The sequence below is a fragment of the Hesperophylax consimilis genome, unplaced genomic scaffold (assembly GCF_061612785.1).
Source record: "Hesperophylax consimilis isolate HC1 unplaced genomic scaffold, BYU_Hcon_1.0 scaffold_35, whole genome shotgun sequence".
Classification (NCBI taxonomy): Eukaryota; Metazoa; Arthropoda; class Insecta; order Trichoptera; family Limnephilidae; genus Hesperophylax; species Hesperophylax consimilis.
Window position 1 is genome coordinate 290,312 of NW_028301265.1, and position 21,270 is coordinate 311,581.

General features: G+C 33.5%; 2 protein-coding genes across 2 annotated transcripts in view; one reads left to right on the forward strand and one right to left on the reverse strand.

Moving 5' to 3' along the window:
• Positions 1-1,427: 1,427 nt before the first annotated feature.
• Positions 1,428-9,271, forward strand: LOC149409133 (trypsin-like). The gene is made up of 2 exons (XM_089650113.1): positions 1,428-2,117; positions 9,266-9,271. The coding sequence occupies exons 1-2, from the start codon at positions 1,428-1,430 to the stop codon at positions 9,269-9,271; spliced, it is 696 nt and encodes a 231-aa protein (XP_089506239.1).
• A 5,719-nt stretch (positions 9,272-14,990) lies between these two features.
• Positions 14,991-21,270, reverse strand: part of LOC149409134 (head-specific guanylate cyclase-like) — a 125,706-nt gene continuing 119,426 nt past the window's right edge. Inside the window, exons 10-12 of the mRNA XM_089650114.1 lie at positions 17,248-17,391; positions 16,713-16,867; positions 14,991-15,571 (exon numbers count right to left, since the gene is read on the reverse strand). Of these exons, the coding sequence (XP_089506240.1) occupies positions 15,373-15,571; positions 16,713-16,867; positions 17,248-17,391 (498 nt within the window). The 3' untranslated portion in view covers positions 14,991-15,372. The remainder of the gene's footprint in view (positions 15,572-16,712; positions 16,868-17,247; positions 17,392-21,270) is intronic.

Consider the following 21,270-nt stretch of genomic DNA (forward strand, 5'->3'; position numbering starts at 1 on the left):
AGTATTTTTTACCACTGCCAGTTTTGATCCAGGTCTGAAAGGGTTTTATCGACAGCATTAATCTACTCACTTGCAGTTGAAACCAATTGCCATCAAATTGCCAATAAACATGTGCAAGATTGTTATGATAAAGCCGAGTCTACTGCGAATAAAAGGTTTTCAATACATGCTACAAAAACAAAGATTCGGGCGTGTCCATCTTCATTTGTGTATGAAAACAGGAATGTTTTTGTTTCCATCGGTCTCGGAAAGCAAATTGGTTTGGCTACATTCCAATGATTCATGTTTGTTCAAACATTTGCTTAAACTTTTGAAAACATTTTTTTTCAGGAGACCCGGCTTCATGCAAATTGTAATGCAATTTTTGTTATTGTCTACTTTAGCATATATACAAATATTTTAATTTAGTATTGTCCACGAGCTTGAACTATTTGGTTGAGGGATTATAAAATTTTTATCGTAAGTTTTATATTTGTCTTCATCAATTTTTATACTCATATTAACGACACCTTCAGCGTATCTAAATAAAGTGTTCAAACCATTGGCTATATGAGATTTGCATAGCTTTTTTAGGTTTACTTAATTCGTTTTAATTTCTTCACCATGAGCATTTAAGTAGGCTAAAACGAATCCAATATAAACTTTGAACTATCTATAGGTCCCATTAGTCGAGTGGTTTAAGACGCCTGTCAGAGATTCTAGTTATCTTTTTAGCTGTGGCCGTTATCTTTTTATTTTTCTGTGTCTTGTTTTATTTTCATGATTGGTTTAGAATTATTAGTATTAACGTTTTTTCAATGATATTTCAACTATCTGCCTACAACCAATTTTGAGATACTTCGGACACGTTGCTCACCAAACCGAGGACTCCAGTTCGAATAAACTAATAGTCGCCGGCAGTAAATATAACACTGCCTACGACCCTATCTTTACACCCAAAAAGCGTATGGAGATAGATAAACACCAATACGGGGAAAGAAAAAAAATGATAGAAAAATATAAAAACCACTAAAAACCCAATGCTGAGATGCTTAAGCATTTTTATTCTAAATGAAATATTAAAAAAAATGATCTATCGATTTAGAAAGTTATAAAAAATATCAAGGTCCCTATATAAAATTGAAATAGCACAACAGAATAAAAGTGATTTATTTTGGAGTGATTATACCGTGTTGCGTTACCTTCTTTCTTTAGCCAACGTTTCGGAAAGCAATAGAGAGTCCATCATTAGGTTAGATGTGTTGATGTCCAGTTGATGGACACTGTAATGTAATCTGAAACAGAAAACTAAAGAAGGAAGTTTCACAGCACTGCAAATACCCGAAAAATAAATCACTATAATACCTGTATATACCTAATAGCCCTGAAAATCTGAAATCATAACTATCAGACCACACGATTAAAATGTAATTATTTTGTTTAAGATAATGCGTCACTGTTGTGAGATCTTGTCGTTAGCTGCCCTTTCTGCAGTAGTTCTGTGTGGGGTGGTCGCCGTAGAACCACAACTCAGAATACTCGGAGGTAAGCTAGCCTCTCAAGAAGTGGGCCTTTTCCAGGTGTCTATATTTAGCAAGAAGTTTAGGCACTACTGCGGCGGGGCTATTATTCGACCGAACTGGATAGCTACTGTTGCTCATTGCCTTTCAGTGTGTGGCGAGGGTCTAAAATGTGCAGTGAGATATGCAACTGGAAACAGACTGGACCAAGGACGTATCGCTCCTATCAGAATGTTTATCCCGCATCCAAAACACAATGAAGATCTATCTGCCACAGATTCCAATTATGATATTGCATTGGTTGAAGCTCCACTGATCTTGGACCAATTAGCGCAACCAATTCCAATCGGAGATGTAGAAGTACCGCTTTACGGGGTCATGTCTGTTAGCGGGTTTGGATGGACAAAAAACGCCAATCATACCTGCACGAGAGATTTAAAAATTACTGAGCTTAAGCGAGTACAATGCCCGATGTTACTAGCGCCCACATTTATTTGCACCCTGGGAACAAATACGAATCCTTGCCACGGAGATTCTGGAGGTCCTTTAACGTATAAAGGAAAATTAGTAGGGGTCACAGGATTTGGAGCTAAAGTTCCATCTTACGACGATCCACAAGTGAGATCTCTTCAGAGAAAACCGATTTTTTCTCAGCGTTGTCATCCTGGAGCTATTGGTAACTTTGGCCATGTGTTTTATTTCAGTGATTGGATAAATGAGACCATAAACAATTATACCCTGAAATATAATTTAGAGAATCTTCCCCAGCATCAAGAATGGGATGACGCATACATGGACAGGGAGTACGGTTTTAATAAATCGTCACCAGTATATTGCTAAAAATATACTTACTATGCACTTCTTCGTCTTTCTTTGGCCAAGTTTGTCTGTTTTAGTCCATTGCCAATGCAAATACATAGTTCGTGACTACAGCAGGGACTATTTAAAACATCGATTGTTGTTCGATTGTGTGTTGCTCCCAATTTTTTAAAATTTACTATAACTGTGTTTTTAAATATCATAAAATTTGAATTTAAATTAATTACTTAAATCTATTGTTTGCTTTTCATATATATATACATATATTTTCATATATATATACATATCCACAGTACAAAAAAAATGTAGATCTATATGGGACTTGTGGGATTGAACTAACATCCCCACATCCTGGAATAAAATAATATAAGAATTTCAATTAATTATGTAAATTTATTGTTTGATTTTCATTATTTAAATAATAAATTATTTTTGAAAAATCAACCCTTAAACGTTTTTTTACTACTATACATTTATTTTAAATTATCTTCCAAAACTAAAAAAAAAAACAATTTCTTGGTTTGACTGAGTGTTGACCTTTCTACCGAGAAACTGAATTTGACTGTTAACTCTACTAACCTCGCCAAATGTCGATCGGGTAGAACCAACACGTATTTCGTATAATATCCCTGTGTGTGTGTGTGCGTGATTGCCACCAACAGTTGATAGATTGGATTGTCATCGACAACTAGTTTATCTGCCGATCTATCTTAGTGGATTAATTTCCGTTTCCAAGAGTTGCATTAATTCATTAATTTATTCCCGAAAACAAAAGTGAAAGAAAGAAAAAAATTGCTTGTTTTTAAGCGTTTTACGTTGTTGTAAGAACATTTAATCATTCTTTTGTCTAAATATAAAATTAGAAATGAAACCATTTTCAATGTTTTTAACGATAATACAGCCCTCTGGAGTGAATTACGTATAAAGTAAATATTGAAGTTTTCCCACTTCTGTACTAAATGCATAATTATTATGTAAAATTTATGATGCCAAGTTTTCTTGTTGCGAAAAGTTACGGTACTTTCATGTGATGAACACTTAAGGCGACATAAGACTAATAACTAGGTTTTGCTCGACGCTCACCTTATAATACGACATAAGACTCTAATAACGGGGGGTTTGCTCGACGCTCACATTATAAAGCGACATAATACTAATAACGAGGTTTTGCTCGACGCTCACTTTTTAAGATGACATAAGACTCTAATAACGGGGGGTTTGCTCGACGCTCACATTATAAAGCGAAATAAGACTAATAACGAGGTTTTGCTCGACGCTCACTTTTTAAGACGACATAAGACTCTAATAACGGGGGGTTTGCTCGACACTCACAATATAAAGCGACATAAGACTAATAACGAGGTTTTGCTCGACGCTCACTTTTTGATACGATACAAGACTCTAATAAAGGTGGGTTTGCTTGACGCTCACATTATAAAGCGACATAAGACTAATAACGAGGTTTTGCTCCACGCTCACGTTATAAGACGATATAAGACTCTAATAACGGGGGGTTTGCTCAATGCTCACATTATAATGCGACATAAGACTAATAACGAGGTTTTGCTCGATATTAGTTTTAAGACGACATAAGACTCTAATAACGGGGGGTTTGCTCGACACTCACAATATAAAGCGACTTAAGACTAATAACGAGGTTTTGCTCGACGCTCACTTTTTTATACGATATAAGACTCTAATAAAGGTGGGTTTGCTCGACGCTCACATTATAAAGCGACATTAGACTAATAACGAGGTGTTGCTCGACGCTCACCTTATAATACGACATAAGACTCTAATAACGTGGAGTTTGCTCGACGCTTACATTATAAAGCGACATAAGACTAATAACGAGGTGTTGCTCGACGCTCACCTTATAATACGACATAAGACTCTAATAACGGGGGGTTTGCTCGATGCTCACATTATAATGCGACATAAGACTAATAACGAGGTTTTTCTCGACGCTCAAATTATAAAACTCTAATAACGGGGGGTTTGCTCGACGCTCACATTGCAAAACGACATAAGACTAATAACGAGGTTTTGCTCGACGCTCACCTTATACTCGTAAGACGACATAAGACTCTAATAACGGTGGGTTTGCTTGACGCTCATATTATAAAGCAACATAAGACTCTAATAAGGGGGGTTTGCTAGACGCTCATATTTTAATTATTTCTGTTGAAGGTATAACTAAAATCTCAAATGTTTTTAGAGGGATCCCTGTGGATGTAAGTCATTTATATTTAAGATTAGTACAAACAGGACCTTAATATTTTATGTAAAACGGCTTAGAAATTTTATATAACGTTTTATAAAACTATAAAATTAGCGGTAAGCTACAGATTTTACTTTTCTAGACGATAAATTAGTTACTCGCCGAAGCCTCCTTCTCGAAACATTTGAGATTTTGGTAATACGTTCATCAGAAGTAATGAAAATAAACCCCGCAGAAAGATTGATTTTCTAGGCCTGCCAGGGCAAACCCTACCGTAGGTCCTTCCATCAGGCCGGGCCGCGAACCTAATATTGTGTTTACACGACTTCATTACATATTTTGTTAAGATTGCCACTTTATGTTAGAGATTTGATAAAGCAAATTCAACCGCAGGTCTATCCATTTTACCAAGGACGCGCGTCTCATATTTTTGTGCACGGCTGCTTCACTTACGTCGTTAAGATTCTGGATTTATTTTAGGGTATTGTCTCGTCTTAACTTGCATTGTGTACAGGTGCACTTTGCTTGTGTGTGCGTGAAATTATTCCAATTGATAAATTAGTTACGGTGATAGTAACTTTGGTTATCATAATTGATAACACGTGCATTACTGAGTACATATAAACAAGTCTTTATTGTTGATTATGAGAATAACAACACTCTTTAGACCACTGCGTTGTTATAGTAATTTAATAAATCAAAACTCAGTTATCTGATTCAATTTTTTTTTTGAAAGATAAACAAACATTCCCGGATTCCGAATAACCTGAAAATATTTGAAATCTCCTACTACCACCACAGTAAGCTGAAATGTTGCTTGTGTTGTGATGGAGGACTTAGCCAGCCGAGGAATTGAACACACTACCCCCGAGTGGGACCCAAGCGTCAACTCGGCCACCAACCGGTCGTGAATTGATCGTGAAGCCGTCTTCCTCGGGCGTCCCCGACTTCTCACCATTCACTCCCACGTTATACATTCTCCTTAAGCCCCTTTTTTGTTCATCACGTACGCCTCATTTTATCGTACTTACGTATTTGATTCACTTGGTCGTGCCCTGTCTTCCTCTGGTGTCCCGACTTCTTCCGACCTCATTTAGTATCATTCTTTTACTCTTCTAAACACTCCTGACACAAATAAGAACAAATTATTAAATTTTCTGCGAAATCGGTCCTACAGCTTCTGTGTCTCTAGGGCACATACAAACGGACATTGGCTTTTATTTGGATATACATAATTTTTAAATATATTCAATTTCAATATAAACATATTATATTTGCCATTTGGTTGAGGTTAGACCACTGTGTCGGTTAACAATTTAACTCGAATAACAAATAATTTAATAGTCCAACCAGCATTTTCATTTCAATTTGAGAGGCGGGTTTGGGTACCGCCGGCCCGGTAACCATTTATTGGATCCACTATCACCACTACCATAGGCCATCCCAAGTGTTTCATTACGTTTTGTGACGCAGTGGGTGGGATATATTCATACATCCGTCACTCCTGACCTCTCCTGTTTGGGTTTTAAAAGTATTTATTTCAGGATTTTTCGGGTTGTTCATTAAAATAAAACAAAAATGAAGAGAAATTATGTTTATTGGAACAAATAATTTTTCAAGTGTGTGAAAGCGTGGCTTATAAACAGCGCATATTTACATACTAAACATAAATTAATATTGTACCTACACAAAATGATGGATTTCAATTAAAATATAATTTTCAAACACAATGAAGAACATGATTATTATACACGAAATGCATGGTAGGTAATATTAAAAGGTAAAAATGTAGCATATTTCCACGCATTTGCTGGCATACTTTTAGAATAAGAAATATACATAGTTTAGTTGATAACAATATTTTTGTGATTTCCATGATTTTAATCCAAAGATGACACTCTTCGTAGTATATTAGGTTACCCAAAGATGGCGTTTTATCTCGAGTATTGTAGAGACCGATGGTATAATGAGGGGGGATCTCAAGGTTGGGGAACATCAGATTATTCCAACCGCTTGCTAACTAAGAAATTAGAGCCCATTGTAAGTCTTCCAAATTAAAAGTCCAAGTGTTTCATTGAAGCCGGAGTTTTATTTAATCTGATAGTTTGTGAGAAAACCTCGGAGACAGAATAATTTTCAGATAAGATATTATCATAGAACAATGAAGAAGACTTCAAATACCTTCCATAAATTGTGTAATTGGATGGAAAACAATGTCGCCATTGACTTAAAACCCTTTGGTTATAGACTATTTAGCACGTTCTGCCTCCCTCACACTTGCCTGACATCGTTTCCCATTTGCTTTATATTCAATTCAAGAAGTTAACCACAGAAGAATTCCGACCATAATTTTATTAAAAAAAACGAATTGTTATTGTGTTTTTTATCAGTGTCACCTGAAAAAAATGAGGTGAGAGTATTGACAAGACATGAAAAAAATGAGGTGAGAGTATTGACGAGACATGAAAAAATGAGATTAAATTATTGACGAGACATGAAAAAAATGAGGTGATAGTATTGACGAGACATGAAAAAAATGTGGTGAGAGTATTGACGAGACATGAAAAAAATGAGGTGAGAGTATTGACGAGACATGAAAAAATGAGATTAAATTATTGACGAGACATGAATAAAATGAGTTGATAGTATTGACGTGACATGAAAATAATGAGGTGAATGAATTGTTTTTGTGTTTTTTTATTAATGTGATATGAAAAAAATGACGTGAGAGTATTGACGTGACATAAAAAAATGAGGTAAGGGGTATTGACGAGACATGAAAAAATTATATGAGAGTGTTGACAGTGATATTTATATTATATTTGTCTGATAAAATTTGTGTTTTTCGCTATCCGTAAGTTTAGTTCAGTGTTTGGATGAGCCAATTTTAATTTTTTTAATATTTGCAATAAAAATTTTAATATTTCAAAAACTATATACTTTTTTCTAATAATAAAATATGTAATCGTATTTTATCATATTTAAAAAATAATTTTTGTTTTAGAAAACATTGAAAATTATCTATTTGAATTTTAGTGCAACGCGGAAATACTCCGATCTTCTGTTAGAATATGCCAGAGGCCTAAGGAGTTAACTTGTATTTTTATGAAAACTGCTTTAAAGTTCAAAATCTCCTACTTACGAATCCATTTTCGGTTATGATTTTATTGTATATTGTGGCAAATTAAGTTATTCATAAAATTATAGAAAAAAAAAATTATATTAAAGCCTGAACATCAAAAAAATAAAATAAAAGTCACTTTTTGGCCATGTTTTTTTCCAGCATAAATCAAAACAGTGTTAAGCGGGAATTTAAACCTTATCGCCATCTACGTAAGGGGTGTTATTGATAGCGGCTCGATTTAAAATATTACACTACGTAGTGCATCGCCTTAATTTTAAATACCACCCACACACCATCCCAGAAGATCAAAGGGGCCGGAGGAAAAACTCAGGATATGTGAAATGAAGAAAAATATTTAAAAGCTACTATTGAAATTCATTCCGTTGAAACATGAATTTATTGGTAAGTGTAACATAAGTTAAAATCTACGCGTTCATTATGGCATTATTTTATTAAAATGCACTTTTTGCAAGTTGCTTTAAAATATGAATGCATAGTTTTGTTTATATATTAACTCAATTCCCTCAAGAAAGGCAAACAAATACAATATTGGATTGAATTGTGATTTTGCATTTTATGCCTTTGGAAAAATTGAGTTTTCATCAGAACAATCTATTTATTCATACATTTTCGTATGTGTTAATATTTTGAAGCATAACTTACAAAAAGGGAATTCTAATAAAATAATTACATTAACCAATTATTATAAGAAATAATTAGTCGCCTGAAATATCAATACAAATTGAAAACATCTCCCGAGTAAAAATAAATGCCGCCGACGGGAATTGAACCCGCGCTTTCTGATGTCCGGTCAAATGCTCTAGACCAGTGATACTCAACCTTTTTCTTCTGCGGGCCACATTCATATGTTTGTAAAGCTACGCGGGCCGCAACACTATACTGGTCAGTGTTGCCAACGGTGTGAGCTTGATTCCCCCTTTTACTATTCGAAATCCATGGGGGGGGGGGCTGTTAGAGAATTTCTGTAAAACATAATAATTCCCCAAAAACATCATATGTAATTCCCAACAACAATTTTTCGAAATCCATGGGGGGGGGGGGGGGTAGCTACGGAATTCCATTTTCGAAAATTTCCGGCCGCGAAAAATATTATATCATATTATATGCTTCGTTGGTAGTAACACTGGTAACCATTTAACTTTAGAACTGTCAAAATTTTATGTGTTGCCACGGGCAAAATTATTTGCGCGCATATTTGTCTGTCAATTTTTTGTTTTTTAGAGATAGATCTAGCGTGTGCAGTTATGGTGTGTAGTAGCAACACTCTTATAGAATATTATATTATATAGATAGTATATTATACTTATACTATCCTCTTCGAGTTTCAACGTCTGTACGTCAAAGTCGCAATTAATCTCAAATTAACGTGATATAGAATGCCAGATTTTGTAAATCATGTTCCTGATATTAAATGTATGGAGGGCCGCACAATATAGCTCGGCGGGCCGCATGCGGCCCGCGGGCCGCAGGTTGAGTGTCGTTGCGTCTAGACCACTGAGTCGGCTTATCTCCAGCACGCCAAATAATTAAATATGTACTAGTACTTCAATCAACAATTACTGCTTATTAAATTTTTTTCAGCTGTAAGCAACCACTTTTTTTTGTAGGAAAGGCTTTGTTAGTGCTGAATTTCCCACTAGATGGCGTTGAGACATATTATATCTACATTTTTTGGTGAAATATTTTGACTTGTCACATTACATTATCGCCATCTGTGAAGGCGTGCGTTACGTTTACCCTTAATATTATTTGAATCTGAAATCATTTTATATTACACAGTAATTATTTCAAATAGGTGTACATTCATACATATTTAAAATAATAACTTATAACTACATACATTAAATTGTTATTATTCAGATTTTTCTACAATAGTTTAATTCAAGGGTGCAGTTTAAAGCATTATTTCTTGTTGCATAAAACTACAAAGAGTATTTTTTAGAAACATTTATACAGAGTAGTTAATTATCGTTATTTAACAATATATAGGCTTACCGTAATAGTTTAAGATATCTATGATTGGTCTATAATAATGCAATGTAATTTTAACTTTATGTATTTTATTTTATTTGTAAAGTATTTTGCAATTATTCTTTTCATAACCTAGATATATTAATTAAAACTTCTTATATAAATAAACATAATGTTATAGACATAAAGCTATTTCAGGAAATGTGAAAGATTGCATTTGAAGGATTCTAAAATACACATATACAATTTTTGTTTCAAACAATATAAATATATACAACACATACCTACATAATACATTTACTTCATTGATCATTAAGGATATTTTTAGAGACATAAAGACTGTATTCAATTGAGGACATAAGCATGTATTTCTTTTAAAGACTGAATACATATATACATTTTGCTGAGGACATAAAAAATGCATTCCTTTAAGAATATTAAAAAAAAGTTATTTTGAGGTCATAGAAAGATTACGAAATTACTTTCAGGACAATAAAATTGTATTCTTTTAATAAATTAATATTGTAATCTAAGGCGGTCGTCCCATGGGAATGTCTTAAGGAATTGAGATAAATCGAGTCCTGTAAGACTCTAAGGCAGAAAATTAAAGTAAGGTAACGGTCTGGAGCGCTGTTCAAAGTCAGAATTATCTGCATAACTTTTTACAGCACTCCGTTTATGTCAATTTCTTACCGACTCATGGAAGGATGGAGGATCCTGCCAGGTAAGTATAAATAAAATATTATCTGCCTATACACATTCTATTCTTTACATAATTTAAATGATATATATCAACGTTTTAGCGAAGCATCACGTACGTTGGACAAATGGATTGAAAATATATATTTGTACTATTGATCGACCAACTGGTGATGCAACTTGTTAGAAAAAGTTGTTATTTTAGATAACATTTTAAGGTTAGTAATAATAAGTTTACAACACTAACAGGGTATTCTTTGAAGATATTAACGAGGGTTTTCCTTTGAGGACAAAAACACTATATTCATTTGGTAACAAGGTGCGGCTTTGACAAAAAATTGAAGGTTTTTCCTTTGAGGACTAAACGCAGTATTCATTTTGTAACATAAAAAAAATATTAATTTGGTAACAAGGTGTTCCTTTGAGATCAAATTAAAGGGTTTTCTTTTGATGACAAAAACACAGCATTAATTTGGTAATAAGGTGCTTCTTTGACATGAAATTGAAGGTTTTTCCTTTGAGGACAAAACGCAATATTCATTTGGTAACATAAATACAATATTCATTTGGTAACAAGGTGTTTCTTTGACAACAAATTAAAGGTTTTTCCTGTGAGTACAAAACACAGTATTTATTTGATAACATAAACACAGTATTCATTTAGTAACAAGGTATTAATTTGAGAATAAATGAAAGGTTTTTAAAAACACAACATTCATTCGGTAACATAAATTCAGTATTCATTTAGTAACAAGGTGTTCATTTGAGAATAGATCCGAGGGTTTTTCTTTGAGGAGAAAAACAAAGAATTCATTTTTGGTAAAATCAACAGGATGTTCCTTCGAGAACAAATAAAAGGTATTCCTTTGAGGATGTAAAAACTGCACCTATTCATCTCGGAACGTAAAGAAGGTATAAAAAAAAACAATTTTTTTACGACCTAAAAACTCTATTTTTTTGAGTATATAATAATTTATTACATATATTTCGAAAAAAACGAAAGAGAAAAATCGTTTGTTTTCTTTAATAAAAAACTTTTCTTTAGTGATATATTATATTTAATAGTAAACAAAAGTGCAATAAATGGCAATAGTAGAACGTCAATAACAAATGTTTAAAGATGTTTTTCACAAGGTAGAAAAATGATTATTTCTTACATAGGGAAAATTGGGTTTGATGTTTGAAGAAAAATATTTTATACTTATTTCGAATGTATCTTAGACTAGTCACAATGTACAGCAGTGAGGTGAAATATGCATTTATACATAGGTACACTTAACTTACAGCTTCTAAAAGTGATTTTAATTTAAAATTAATTACTTCGTGGATACATTGTACAATTAAAAAAAAAAACAAAAAAATACATTGTAAATCAGTTAATTTGCGATGGAGTAGTGAAAAAAAATTCTAAACACTCTGTCCAAATCATTTCGTTCTTATTTAATTGCAAACTGATTACACAACACTACGAATCACTTAAACCCAGGTTTACATTGGGACACGACACTTGAACCCCCCACAGTTGATCCTCTGACAGTTGGTCCCTCTGCCAGTTGATCCCTCTGACAATTGATCCCCGATTAAGTTTTTTCAATATTTATCGGCATTTATCATTATCCTAATGTTATAAATATATTATATTATATTTTAGATGTGTTGGGAGCAAATTTATAAGAAAATACTTTTTATTTTCCTAAAATATCAATTAAATTTTTTTATGTTGAAATTACATATTATTTCTTTTACAAGTTGCTATACGTAAATTATGTTTATTGTTGTTTTTAACATGTTAGTTTAATTTTAGATTAGGTTGGGTGGATGCTAGTACTAACGAATATAAATAATTAACTTCAAGACAAGAGGATTATTTTTAGAGGGATCAACTGAATGAGAGATCAAATGTTCGGGGGTTCAACTGTCCGAGGGATGAACAGTCAAGGGATCAACGGACGGGGTGATAACAAGCGCAGATAATAGTTTATTATTACTTAACAAAGGAACTGTCTTACTTCAACAGGTCGGCGTATTCATACAAACAAAAGAGCCCAAGTGATAGGTGAGGTATAACATTGGAAACTCTATATTCGACCCTAGAGACGTATGAAACGCACGAAAATGTCTACCAAATTCAAACAACATTTTTTGTATTTATTGTTATTAAGTTTATTTCATTCAAAAATATTATTATTCAATTTTCAATTATAAGAAAACACCTCCTAGATAAAAATCACTCACTCGATGATAATAATAAGCCAACTCCGTTACATATTTAAAATGAAGGCCGTAAACTCAATCTTTGAGAACAATTGGAAATAAATAAAAATAAAAATAAATTTAATAAATGAACAAAAATACAAGTTGGTAAAATAATATTGCATGAAAAGGAAACTCCTGAGTCATCCAAATTATTAATTAATTACTATTTATTAAATAATAAATATTCATTTATTAATCTTAACTTAACATCCCTTAGTCAAATTTAAGCAATGCAGTAATTGAGGAAAACTTTAAACCATTAATAATTTTTGATATTTCACTCGGAAATCAGTAATGGCATAGGTAATAAAAATAAAATCAATATGCTTTTAATCATAAGTCTGTATTTGCCCTCACCACCATTTGGTGATACCTTTAGAAGGCGAAATTGCTGTATAACGTAATAACAATATTACACAGCAGAACTTGGTCATAAATTAATAAAAATTATTTAAGTTGAACAATAATATTATTGAATATATAAAACAAAAAACTTAAAATTAAATATTAACAGATCAGTCAAATTATGGGACAAAAATTATGATGCATGTTTTAATTATAAGTTTTCATAGTTAGGTAAATAATATCCAGAACTTAATACAGTATTTGATAGTGCGGTTTGCTTAAAAGTTAGTTTACAACAAGTTTAGAATCTTGTCTACATATTTACAAATACTCTTTGATACATGATGAAGTGTTAATCAGTTCGGATGGAAATATAAAGAAATAGTGTTCTTTTTGATTCGAGTATGGATACAAAAAGTAAGAAATTCAATAAGCATATCGGATCATTGGTAATATATACAAGGGGAATGGGCCATGAACCATTATAAGAATGAAGTAGCGATAGGTCACAGCGAATAGCTTACAGTAGAATCAATTGAACGACGGCTCAATTGAATGACAGCTCAATTGAACGACGGCTCAATTAAACGAAGCCTCAATTGAACGAAGCCTCAATTGAACGAAGCCTCAATTGAACGAAGGCTCAATTGAACGACGGCTCAATTGAACGACGGCTCAATTGAATGACGACTCAATTGAACCATGGCTCATTGGCCCATGGCCCAGCGTAAGCGTATGAATGATTGTACGTTTCTTGGTACCGGCACGCACGCAGGAGAAAAATAAATTGCTAGGTAGTTAATAGTTGTAGGTACAAATGACCAAGTTCAACCGCCGTTTGCGACTCTGAAATGTAATAATTATTTGAATGGCGCTATAAAAGAGTAAACGTTTAATTGAGCCGTGGTACGGTTTGCCGGGAGTCATGCGAAAACGACTCAAATTAACGACTCGATATATTATGAATATGTTTCTCCTTTTTTCATTGGCTTCACCGCTTTGATAGACCTTACAGCTTGGACGTAGATCGAGAAATGAAATATCTCCCCTTGTTTTTAATATCTATGGGTTGGATGCACTAAGAACACCCGATACTTGAAGATTTAGTTACTTTCAAGTATTTTTGGTGTATCCTGTACATAATTGTTAAATGAACTTTTTCACAAATGCGTGATAAAATCATTTTATGAACAATCTCGTTAAACTGGTAAATAACTTTGGCTCATAAATTTGATCAAATCTTTCGTTAGAGATAATGTCACATAATATGAATGTGGCACAGTTTTACTAGAATGAGAGGGTTAGTCCAGGTTGTTTCATTTGTGAAATAGCTATGTAATAAACTCCCGGTTCAATATATAAGACTGTAAACTTTGACGGTTCCAAGTGTTTGATTCTTGAACGACCATAATATATGCTAAGGTTGGGTTGTTTGAGCCCCAATTTTAACGTCAAATTCTATTAGCGCCTTTCCGAATTTAAATGGTCCTCATTTACCCCTGATTCTCGGCCTTTTTTCGCTATTGATAAAATCAGCTCTCAAGCATTAGAACGTGACTGTTTTAAATTTGATCAAGCGTTGAAACGGACTCAATATCAGCGCTAATCAGAGATCGCCCAAATCTTGTAAAATTTAAATGGTTGCGAACGTTGAAACAACCAAACCTAAGGCTATGGTAACACTCGATCCTCAAAAACAAAGGATTTACTCACCGCTATAGCTGTAACATACATGAAACAATCGGGTCTTAGAAGTTCTAAAATAATTATGAATATTCAAGGCTTAACACAAACAAAATATTTTTTAATTTAAGTGTCTTCTAATATAGTTTATGTGGTGAAAAACACCAAGAAAGTGCTGCATATTGTAAATAACGCCTTTAAAATAGTGTCAAACAATTAAAGCTTTTTTTGTGAAACGATTAAGGTGTACATTTAAAACTAAGAATGTGATTAAAACATAGATGTAGGTGATCTAGTGATTTCTATTCTAGGACAGTGCCTACGCATCGTAACGGCTACAAATCCGTCTCGAGAAGTCCTGTGACTTTATTACGAGGAGCCCAACCAAATCCCTTTAATCTGTGTCGTAGCGGGTCCAAGTGTGACGTCGTTAAAGGCGAGGGTCTCGACGAAGGCTCTAATGGCGTCGGTCTTAAAGGAAGCCGTGATAACTGTGCCGATTTCAACGGGAAACGTGATAAATTAGAAGGAGATAAGATTGGAAACGCTCGGCCTATTGCCTTTTGAGCATGTATGTTTCCTTGATCAGTGATATTAGGTAGATTAAAAGGCGTGGAACCTTTTTGATATTGCAGAAATTGTGTCGGAGTGCTTAAAGCGTCGAAGTTTGTTGTTGGTTGCGTAGTTTCTTGTGGAGACGCCCTTAGCTGACCCGGTGGGCGTCGGTCTCACCGCTACTCTTTCGGTTGTCCTATCCCGTAGTCCTTTAAGGCTTGTATGATGTGATCCTCTTGCGATGCGTTGGGGTCTAATCCAGGATGGAGGTAGCGCTTCAAGAAATGGCAGGTTCCAGGGATGTCTTCAGGGAAAGAGTTGGGGAGACAAGAGCGATCTCGAGCCTCCATTTCGAAGCCTGGGGACTGGATTAACCACCTAAGGAAAATATGTTAAATGTTGTAACAAATGTAATAATCTTGTTGTTAACGAAGCACCTATCTTTCTAGTAAAATCTGCTGTGAAAAGGTTGAACGTTTTAGTTAATTCGTAACTACAGACTACGTCTGAAGAAAACACAAACTGGACAAATAATGCCCAGTTTAGACCGAGTTAAGTTTTGTCAAAGGCAATCAAAGTGTTTTAATAAGTTGTAACTGGTAAAAGTATTTCAAATTATACAAAACCAATAAACCATTTACAATATATAATAATGGTTGTTTATCAGTTGTGTAATTTTTTTTTATGAACCAAATGATTAGAATATCATTTAAATTTAAAAAGGAACTTTTAAAAATTACGTATGTAGTTTTTTGCTATTTTATTCACTTTTCCACAATTTTCTGTTCTGTTTGTCGTGGAAACATTTGTTAGGCATAATTATATGGAATAAGTCATATTATTATTACTTAAAAAAATGCAATTATTCACATTAACAGAGATAATATCATCAAAAACTTTGAAACCCACCTATCAAAAAGATATCAATACAACATCGAAATACCAAAATTCAATAAGCAACTAATTTAAAACAATTATATCTATTTAGGAATATAGTATTTCAACAACCTTCCGATTGAAATAAAGAAATTAAAAGATATCAACAAACTTAAAATCAAACTGAAGTTATACTTGTCAGAAATAATTAACTAAATAATTGCCTGTTTTTCCCTTTCTTTATATTTATTAACAGTCAATATTTATATCTACTTTTTCAGATGTTTCTGATTACTCTCTTAGTTGCTTAATATTTAGTATGTAACATAATCCTATGTATGTACATCACGTGTACAAGATTCAATTGTTTCTATTATACATACCTATTGCATAATGTTTTTCTATTTTCCTTATAATTAGTGTAACTCGCTCACCAAGAACAAGAAACAATTTCTTCTTTGGTGAGATTGCGATTATAAATATATTTTGTACCGATATGTAATTTATATAACACCACTGTACCCACTTATATCTATAATAAGTAACTGTCATTCTATTTGTGTTTGCACCGATTTGAAAATAAATTAATAAAAAATCATATTTTCGATCAATTGTAAATCATATATACAGGGAATCAACTTACTCGTATGTCGTAGGGCTAACGTTGATCTTTAGGGGTTCAGAGCCGGACTCGAACTTGTTGGCCAGGGTGCAATTGTGTCCAAAAAGGCAATATTTCAGCATCGTTTTTCCCACCACTCCAGCTAGAACTGTGCCGGTATGGAGGCCTATGCGCATCTGGGTAAAATTAATAATAAAACATCATTGTAATAATATTAACAACTCTCAGAGAAGGTATAATAATAGAATAAAACATTTTGCAACTGTTGCAACTGGAGCTCGAACACAGACTTAATTAATGAAGTCGGTCGTTTTTATCGATCTTATTTTACAAATAAGAATTTTTGACCCTACATATCATTATAAACTACTTTAAAACACATTTAAATCTTGAATTGTTTTTCCATATTTGTCCCAGTTGCGACCGTATTCCTTTAAATTGGTTATCCGGGGGTAAAGTGTGCTAACTTCAGGAGGCGATTCTACATGATTGTAGAAGTAAAAAAGATAAATAAATGACGTCACATGCCACGTCATTTTAAATGCACGTAACGTACCTTTATGGGGTCTCCTAAGTGGGTAAGATGGTCTGCGCACACTTCTACCATGCGCAGAGCCATCCAAGCAATCCTCTGCGCATGTGTATTGGTGGTGCCTTGGAGACCACTGGCCACGCAATACGCGTCTCCGATGGTTTCAACCTAAAACAATTCAAATCAAAATTATACCGAAATATTCTTAGAAATATCCTCATTGTGTTTTTCCTATGCGAAAACTATACATTTTGTTCTTGTTTTAAGTTTTTACTTCGTCCTGCGTAGGAATAATCTTTCATAAAAAGGCGGAAAGTTTTAACAAATTTACTGCTTTAAACAAAGAAGTGGTTCTGAAATGAAAATATATTATTTTTTAAATAAATTCTTGAGTAAAATCTCAAATTGTAATTTTAAATTATGGTAGACTAGCTGACATTTACTCGAAATTCCTGAGGATTATCCTTAGGGGATAGACATATACCATCGCGGACTTTTCTGTAGGCCTTTTAACCTTTCCTTATCTGTGGTGTGTATTTACTACACATTGCTTCTAAAAACTTTAATAACTCTATAAATATAATAAATTCAGGATTCAGATTTTAGGTATTCCTTCGTTATACATTTACGCACTGAATTAAAAAATAATATTTTACATAGTTTTCAAATTCAATTAAAAATCAGAGATTTTTGTTATAAATCGGGAACAAATACACCAATACAATCAACCGTGTGATACTAATACGCGAAGAGTGTGCGAGGAAATGACACGTTATTGATGTCCCGCTTTAATTCGCTATGCGGAAACATGAGACATCCACACGTTTGCAGTTGTATTTTGGTTTAGACCATCGATACCTACGACTTCATAGCTGTGTTTGTGCCAGCCGCCAGCCGCTAGCCAGTCGCCCGCGAACCATCGTTAGATGTGGACCCCTCGCACGTTTCTTTAGCATCTGCCTATGGTTTTTTTATGTTTTCAGCAATTTACAATTATTATCACTTTTGATATAAAATATAATAAACATAATCGATTAGCTATGAATATTCATATTTTTCCGATATTAAATCGCTTATTTTGAGATGTGTATTGACTACACAGCACAGGAACGCGTGGATTTTTTTAGCACAGTAAGGGAAAGGTTAAGATATACAATTTTATCGGACATTATTTTGATGGTTCAGCCATCATTAGAAATGTAAGCACCCGAAAATATTTTTTCCGACTTGATTACAAAACATCGATTTTTCTCTATTTTCTATTAATATAACGTGCACATATTGTATATTTAAAACTTTCGGGAGAATTTTCTAAATGATAGTAAAAACCATACCATAGTCCGTTGCTTAGTTTAGAAGAACTAAGCACACAAACAGACAGACGTGGAGAACGACTTGGTTTTATGCTATTAAGTGATAATTTTAGCAATTTTTTTGTAGAACAACGCTCCGGCAAAGCGAAGGTCCTGAGTTCAAGTCCTAGATGTAATTGTATCAATTTCTGATGCTTCTGTTTCAAATTTACGTCTAAAAAATTCGATAATATTATCTTAAATAATTAATTATTACATTTTGAGGTTTTACTCATAAAGATTTGCCAAAAATAAATAAAAATATTCATTCTAGATTTGCAGAAACGTCAATAAATGTCGCGTATTAAAATAAAAAATACGGTATTTTTATCCTAGACACTATCTAGATTGCATTTAGTTCGAGTGGAATCTTACGATCATAAATAAAGATAGCAGTCAATAAAGATGTGCGTTAAGAAAAATAAAATAATGCTGATTGTTCTTATTGGAAGTATTATGCAGGTAAAAAGACCGAAGAAAATAGGGTCCCATTAGCTCAGTTGGTAGAGAAACGCCCCGGCAAGGCGAAGGTCCTGGGTTCAAGTGCTAGATGCGACTGTATCTTTTACTGATTTTTCTGTTTTAAATTTTGGTCTAAAAAATCGATAATAAGGACTAGACATCATGACCTTTAGTTGCTTGGAAAACTTTCGAGCAAACGTCAGCGGTTTTCCTCACATAAAGGATCCTATTTCGAGTTCACATTCTGCTAGATTGCAATCCTTTCTCAACAGTTACTACTAATTAGTGTATCAGACGGGTGTCCTTTAAATTGACTGTAAATAGGAGCGCCGGGTTTTCAGTCGGCAAGCTGCTATATATTCAGAGCCTGGTTCGGTTGCAAGGAGATAGAAGGCTGTGGTCCAACAAAGGGCAAAGTCGAAAGTCAAAGGCGGTTATAGGGATTCAAATGAGAAGAAGTACAGGTGGAGCAAAGCAGTCTTGAGATTGATTTTCGCGAAATATTTATAAGACGGCGCCGGACCATGTGCAAATAAGAGTGCGCGCACCAGTGCCGCCCCTTGTTAACGAAGTGCATTTCTCAGTGCAGTCTCACTTGTTCTCTGTTAGTTTAATTGTCAATTCTTATCATCAAAACAATCTATCATTAAAACAATGAACGCAATATTGTTACGTCTACGTCTACTTATCTATAACTACAACAATAAAAGATTCTTAGACGTATTGTTATGATTAAATATTTGTTGTTCTAATATGATACAGGGTTTTCCAATAAGTGGTGTTATTTTGATATTCAATCGTTTAAAAATCAATTTTTTCGTTGCTTATGTGGCATGTAGCGCCGTCTTGTTGAAAGCAAACGTTGTCCAAATCAATACCATCCAATTCCGGCCATAAAAAATCATTAATCATCTTTCGATAGCGATCCATTCACCGTAACTGTTGCTCCAGCCTCATTTTCGAAAAAGTAAGGTCCAACGAATATTGAAATTGTATATTCAATTAATAAAAAACAAAAAAAAAAACAAAAATTAAAAACTTATAAAAATAAAAACTTTCTTCTACAACACATAAATACTTGTCACACCTATACATAATCACGTAAACACCTCAACACAGGTTCTCCTAGTGAGGTGTTCACGAAACATACAATATTACTCACATACAGTTTCACCTTCTGAAACCTACCTTACACACAACATATTATAGTTATAAGTTTGAAATATATCATGTACAAATATAAATAATTATGTGAACACTGTAAATATTATATAGAAATAAATGAAGAAAAAAAAATGACTCCGCCGGACCATAAACCGCACCAAACAGTTACACGTTGAGGATAAAGAGGCTTTTCAACAATAATTCTTGGGTTTTCCGAGCCCCAGATTCGACAATTTTGCTTGTTGACGAAGCTACCGAGGTAGAAATGGGCCTCATCACTCAAGATGATTTGCATTTGATTCACTCAAGTGAATTTTTATAATTTCAATGCGTTGTTGAAGCGTATATTGTTCCATTTTTATTAATGACGTAGTTTTTACTTGTCAACTGTCAAAAAATGACAGCTTCAAAAGTAACATCTACCGAAATAGCGAGCTATTCAAAATAACACCTTTTATTGGAAAACCCTGTATTAAAAAATATTCGCTTAAACTAAAAATCAAATCTTAAAGAAAATGGAAACATTTGTAGAAAAAATTAGTTCAATCGGTTTATATTTGATTATCGGTTTGTAGCGATCAAAATCGATTATAAACCGCGCTTCTCAACAATCACGATTTTGGAGATACAATAGTTTACGTAGAAAGAGTCAAATTGGACAATAAAATATTAATAAGTGTTGTGAAGTTGAGAAGTTATTAATTAAAGTGCCTCTTTTTGAGAATAAAAATATTCAAGTTCTTAAAAAGACAAATTAGTTGTCTGCAAAGAAACATTAATTAACGCCTGTAAAAGTAAACAAATTATGAATAATTGGTTTTGTTTCGTAGGTGAAATTATTATTCAAGGAAATTTATACATTTTGTTTGGAAAGTCTCATTAGTATAATGGCATTAATTTCCTCAAGTGTTTGTGACAAGGTCACGGAAATGTGAAGGTTTGTTTGACACGAAATTAACACGGTTATGAGAAGGATGTTTGGTAAATTGCTAGAAAACCAATTGGAGATAGATTAGTTGGTAGACATACCGAGCTAAATAACACCTGGAAAACACGAATCTTATTAGTA

What these genes read in the sequence shown, in the direction of transcription:
- LOC149409133 (XM_089650113.1), top strand. Translation starts at nt 1,428, where the DNA reads ATGCGTCACTGTTGTGAGATCTTGTCGTTAGCTGCCCTTTCTGCAGTA.